This window comes from Otolemur garnettii, unplaced genomic scaffold, assembly GCF_000181295.1.
Source record: "Otolemur garnettii isolate 467f Iridium unplaced genomic scaffold, OtoGar3 scaffold00032, whole genome shotgun sequence".
In the NCBI taxonomy this organism is placed as follows: Eukaryota; Metazoa; Chordata; class Mammalia; order Primates; family Galagidae; genus Otolemur; species Otolemur garnettii.
The window spans coordinates 12,058,577-12,065,059 of NW_003852427.1; the positions used below are offsets into that span (position 1 = coordinate 12,058,577).

The following is a 6,483-nucleotide window of genomic DNA, read 5'->3' on the forward strand; positions in this document are numbered from 1 at the left end:
CCTGGGCTCAAGCGAGTCTCCTGCCTCAGCCTCCCAAGCAGCTGGGACCACAGGTGCCCGCCACAACGCCTGGCCATCCTTTGGTTGCAGCCATCATTGTTGCCTGGCGGGCCCGGGCTGGGGACTCGAACCCGCCACCTTAGGTGTGTGTGGCTGGCGCCCTAGCCGCTTGAGCCACAGGCGCCGATCCTGCTGTATCATTTTATATAAGAGACTTCAGCATCCATGGATTTTGGTATCTGGGGAAAGTTCCAGAACCAATCCCCCTATGGATACGGAGGGAGGGATGCAATTAAAGTTCAGGACACTAAGGATATATATGTAGTGTATATTGTAGATGACTGGGGATAACAATAATGAATAAATCAAAATTTCTGGCTTAAAAAAGTTCATAATTATGTAAGGATTATGTAAAATAACATATTGTGCTAAGTGCTATGGCAGAGGAATATATACGGATATTATAGAGGATAGAGAAGGGAATTCCTTAAATCTACCTAAAGATATAGTAAAATGGAGGAAAACAGCAGTCAAGAAAGGTTACCAGTGGAGAAAGTCAGAATCGAGTCTCAAAAGATGAGGAGAAAGCTTTTTGGCAGAGAATTTAGTGAAGGACATTCTAGGGAAAGGGAATAAGTGTAATTGTGAGAAAAGCAAGTAGTCTGAATTTAGCTAACACCTAAAGGGTTTGTGAGAGAGTGACAGATAAAGCTGAAAAGGTAGGCTGTACTTCCTAGAGTTCAGACTTTAAAGATATGAGAATTATGTTGAAGGATTTAATCTTTTTGAAGGAGCAACATGATTCAATGTGCATTTTAGAAAGCTCTAAAAGAAAGACTGCAATAATGTATACAAAGAAATGGGGAGATTCTAAGAAAAACTGTTAATTTAGAGGACATAAATAATAAGGGCATCAATCAAAGCAGTGGAAATAAGTAAGAGAAAGGGAATTTAAAAGATATTTCTAAGGTTAAAGAACCATGACTGGAGGCCAAGCATAATGGCTCACACCTGTAATCCTAGCACTCTGGGAAGCTGAGGCAGATGGATCTTCTGAGCTCAGAAGTTCAAGACCAGCCTGAGCAAGAGAGAGATTCTGTTTCTTCTAGAAACAGAAAAGGTAGCCAGGCATGTGGCAGGCTCCTACAGTCTTAGCTACTCAGGAGGCTGAGACAAGAAGATTGCTTGAACCCAAGAGTTTCAAGTTGCTGTGAGCTATGAGCACTCAACCCCAGGGTGAATGAGTGAGATTTTGTTTCAAAAAAAAAAAGAACAGCCAGTACTGTGGCTCACACCTGTAATGCTAGCAAAGAGGTCAAGGCAGGAGAATCATTTGAGGTCAGGAGTTCCAGACCAGTCTGAGCAACACAGAGAGATCTTGTCTCTATAAAAAATAGAAAAATGAGTCAACCACAGTGGTCTCAGTTGCCTGGAGGCTGAGACAGGAGGATGACTTAAGCTCAGGAGTGGGAGGAGGTTGCTAAGAAATGATCATGCCACTGAGCTCTAGCTGGGGTGACAGAGGAAGACTTTGCCTCAAAAAAGAAAAAAAAGGGGGGGGGGCAAAGAAAAAGAAAAGAAAAACGAAGGAAAAGGAAGGGAAAAAAGAACCATGATTTAATTCCCAATCATATGTGAAAAGTGAATTGAAGATAGGGAAGTAGTTTAAAATGACAACCAGACTTGCGAATAGAGTGTTATTCTGAAAAATAGGGAACATGAGAGGATAAGCAGGTACTGAGTATGTGCTGATGAACTATATTTTAAACTTACTGAGTTTAATGTATTATAATACACAGACTAGCACTAGTTCATAAAATGATCAGGTACTGACTAATGCAGGCAGAATTATTATTTTCTCATCTTATCCAGAAAATAGCTCTTTTCCTTTCCTATCTCAGTCATCACAAAGTTGCTATAACCACCGATGGCACCAACCATAGTTGCTAAGTGTTAATTTCAGAACATGCTATGTCTATTAATTCTAGACTGGTGACAAGCATAAGGAGTCCTGTATTTTGCCATGCATAATGTGCATCCATGTTCTTGGCCCAAACTTCAGAGGAAAAAAATCTTTGGTTTAAATTTTTTATAATAATTCACATTTTTATTTATTTATATTTAGGTACTTGTTTTTTATATTACAAAGGAATTTTAACATTTATTTATTTATTTATTGAGACAGAATCTCACTTTGTTGCCCTCAGTTGAGTGCTGTAGCATCACAGATCACAGCAACCTTAAACTCTCGGGCTCTGGTGATTCTCTTGCCTTAGCCTCCCAAGTAGCTGGGACTACAGGTACACGCCACATACCCAGTTGTTTTTTTTTTAGATATGGGATCTCGCTCTGGCTCCGGCTCGTCTCAAACCTGTGAACTCAGGCAATCCACCTGCCTCGGCCTCCCAGCCTTACCATTATTTGCCCTTACCATCCTAGTGCTAGGATTATACACATGAGCCATGGCGCCCAGCCTTACCATTTATTTTTTAACATATTATGGTATAGAACACTAGAACAGACACAAGGTACAAGAAATTTTATGTATTGATAACAAATTTATGATATTTATGCATCATAAAAGGCCAAGAACACTTCATCATTGTTAATATCCTAAGTACTACTTTCTTCAATTTCTACATTACTGTCTTCTGAAGAGTTACTTTCCTTATCCCGGTAAATTTCATCATTCTCAGTTCCATCCCAATTTCACAACCACTTTATTGAATGCCTATTATACATACCCTATATGCACATGTATGGAAGGTGAAAATAAATTAAATGTTGGTCACTTTTCTCAAGAAAAATGTAAGATAGGTGAAAACTCAAAGAAACGTACATTCAGTCTTAAAATATGACAGTATCGGGGACTTTAAGGTAGAAGGGACAGTTTCTTCCAGACTACGGTAGACAAATACGGAAGAAACCTGACAGAAAAAGGTTCTGAATTTGGATTGGGATACTCTCTTAGTAGGGTCTCTGCAGGAAGAGACCCAACAGGATATATAACTGATATATAATCCCCAACAGGATATATAACTGATGACATTCCACTGACCATTACCTTGGACCACAGCCACTTAGTAGGGTCTCTGCAGGAAGAGACCCAACAGGATATATAACTGATGTATAATCCCCAACAGGATATATAACTGATGACATTCCACTGACCATTACCTTGGACCACAGCCACTTTGCCTTTTCCACATACAGTTCAGCAAGTCGTGATTCCCCTGCATTAAGGATAGCATTATAAGCTGTCTGGTGGTGACCTGCCTTTCTGGCTACTCTGGCACTTTGTAGCCAGCATTCTCCAACCATTTCATTATAATCTGGTCTAAAAGAAAGTGACAAAACAAGAAAAAAAAGAGCGTAACTATAAGTGTACTTAATAACTTAACTAAAAATCTTTCCCCAACAATAGAGAAATCTCTCAATATACTGTTTCAAAGGAATCAACGATGAATTTGTTTAAAAACCCCTGATCTTTTCTTCTAGTGTTCCCTTTTACACATTATAAGTCTATGAAGACTTTATTCTTGACTTTCATTAGAAGCTCCTCTATATATTATTGTTTTTTCTTTTTTTAAAGACGGTCTTGCTCTGTTACTCAGGCTAAAGTGCAGCAGCACTAATGTAGATCCCTAACAAACTCAATCTCCTGGGTTTAAACGATCCTCCTGACACAGTATCCTAAGTGGCTGGAACTACAGGAATGAGCCACCATGCCCAGCTAATTTTAAAATTATTTTTGTAGAAACAGGGTCTCGCTACATTATACAGGCTGATTTCAAACTCCTGGACTCACAAAATCCTCTCATCTTGGCTTTCCAAAGTGTTAGGATTACAGTTATGAGCCACCATGTCTGGCCTCCCTACCTAAGTTTTTAACAGTAAAAAAAAATAGTAATAAAGATAAATGGCATACAAAAGTGATTTTTAAACTCTAAATTCCTTTCATCTATATAGCATAGCCTTGACAATTGAAAATAGACAAATAGAGATCAGGCATAAAATTAGGAAATACAAATATTCCCAAATAGTATACAAATATAATATTATACTGAATCCAAGATAACTGATATAAAAAAAAAAAGTAGTATGAAAAACCTTTTGTTGAGGCTTAATAAAGCCCTCCGGAGAGCCAGGATAGGCTCCTTGGCTCTGTAAGAATTCTGGGTCATTTCTAGTCGAGCTACCCAGTTTAGAGAATCTTCTTGAGAACTGTCACCTGGAGATTGGTGAAAAAGTGGTTTTGTGCTATGCTCCAACTCACACAACATGTGCAATCTGAAAATAGAGAGAACCTATGTTAAAATGTTACCACAATCAGCCTTATTAATCTCATAAATAAAGCATGTACTTTAAATTGGCCATGAAGAATACAAAATGTGTCATTTTCTTTGCTAGAACTTTAATACATATTATTGGTGCACAAACAGTAACATTTATATCTTTTCAAATTGGATGTAAACATTAATTTCTTCTGGTTTAACTATTTAATGTTTGCTGTAATCCTCAAATTTCCATGAACTAAATTAGAGAAGGATATATAAAAATAAATTCAAATGTATGAAGATCAAACTTTACTCCCCACAAGAATTAAAAACTATAGATCTATTATAAAACCAACATGAAATATCTGCATATATTGTTTGTATTACTGTAAGAGGGCTTAGCATAGCAGATGCCAGTAAAAACTTAGGAAATTAATGCAGTTTTAATTTTTGTCCTAAGAATAATAGAAACTATGATAAACTCACACTAGTTTCTTCCCCCTTTGTATAATAGTTAGCATCTATAACTCACTGTCTAAGGCAGAAGGATAAAGTTGAATAGTTATAGAACTGAATTAAACTCAATGGTTCAATTTCTGTTTGTTTTCCTTAAGATGTTACCAAAGAGGGTGATACTAAATATAGTGCATTTCTCTAACTTAAAAAAACTATTTAATCATTTTTTAAATTTATTATAGTTCAATTATAAGATTGATTTTATCATTTTCCTCAGGTGGAATTAAAAGACCTAAAATGTTTTCTAACCTTTTCTTCTTTACCTCTGAAAGTTAATATTCTTTTCTGGTAATATAATACCTATATTTTGTGGGAAAATGTCAAATGCACTTCTAAATGAGAAGGAAAAGGAATCAACAAGTAGCAAGCACCAATGTCCCAGGTAGAGTAGATGTCTATATTATAGTTTAGTTATAAAGAAAATAAACTATGATAGGACAAAAAAATGAATACAGTAGAACCATCATAATTGACCACCTCCTTAAGTTGACCTAATTTTCACAGACAGGACACACACCATCCGTATGTATCAGTATAGTAGGCATAGTTCTTTATGTTGACTACCTCCATATGTTGACCAGTTTCTTACAGCCCTTGGGTGGTCACCTTACAGAAGTTCTACTGTATAGAATTTTTTGTTATGTTTTTATTGGTCTCCTAAATGTCTTTTCAATTAAAAAGATGTATGTCAGAATATTTTTCTTAAAACTATAGGATGATAATGATGTAAAAAGAATAAAAGAGCCATTCTTTGTAGCTACGCATGATACTAAACATACCACTGATTATTTACTCATCAAAAACCTCTAACCCTGTCAGGTGACATTTATAGACAAGGAATATAAAAATGGAAACCCCATAATACCTTACAATATATTCATATCCTCGTTGGTAAGAGCCTCTTTCAAAGCTAGCAGCTGAAAGAGGTACAATTTGTTCTGTTCTCACTAGTTTCAATGTGTTATAAAAAGCCGTAATATCTCTTTTTTTGGCTGATAATAATAGCTGGCCCAGCCTGACACTCCATGTTGTAGATTTCCCATCTGAAAAACAAATGAAGAGTCAAGAAATGTCATATAGCTGGGTTCAAAAGCAAGTTTTATTTCATTTGATAAAATGGTCAGTACAAATACTGAACAGATGGTTTCACTCTACTTTGAACAGCTAACCATGGCAATCATAAAACAGGCTAAGGTATTAATTATGAATGTTGCTAAGCTACTTAAATCTAAATATTTATGGCATATCAAAACTGCTTACATTTTAAGAAGTAATTTTACCTTCTGCCAAATAGCTTTCCACCAAATCCCACTGTGACAATTTCCAAGCCGCTTCTACTCTGTATGTATTTAATTCATCTGTCCATTCAGACCTATTAAAAGAAAACCATATCAACTAAAGTTTATTTTAATTTAAATTGACATTTAGAGATTTTGTTCATTACTCTATTTATTGTATTTATGTATTTATTTATTGCTCTACTTATTATATTTGTATTATATTTATACTTAGATAAAAAATATTTATCAGGAACAATCTAGAAAAATTTTTTTATTCAGTCATTTGTACATAGATTATAAATACATTTATGCCATTATGGGATTCAATGTGTTGATTATTTGTACAAATTGGAATGCTTACATCGTGCTAAACAACATAGCCTTCACCATTTTTACCCAATTACAGGATT

At 35.8% G+C, this 6,483-nt stretch overlaps 1 protein-coding gene across 1 annotated transcript in view; it reads right to left on the reverse strand.

The window, feature by feature from the left end:
* The window catches only part of ATR (ATR serine/threonine kinase), a 142,095-nt gene that overhangs the window by 48,989 nt on the left and 86,623 nt on the right, over nt 1-6,483 (reverse strand). Inside the window, exons 31-34 of the mRNA XM_023513056.1 lie at nt 6,074-6,165; nt 5,659-5,836; nt 4,111-4,290; nt 3,178-3,337 (exon numbers count right to left, since the gene is read on the reverse strand). Coding sequence (XP_023368824.1) covers nt 3,178-3,337; nt 4,111-4,290; nt 5,659-5,836; nt 6,074-6,165 — 610 coding nt within the window. The remainder of the gene's footprint in view (nt 1-3,177; nt 3,338-4,110; nt 4,291-5,658; nt 5,837-6,073; nt 6,166-6,483) is intronic.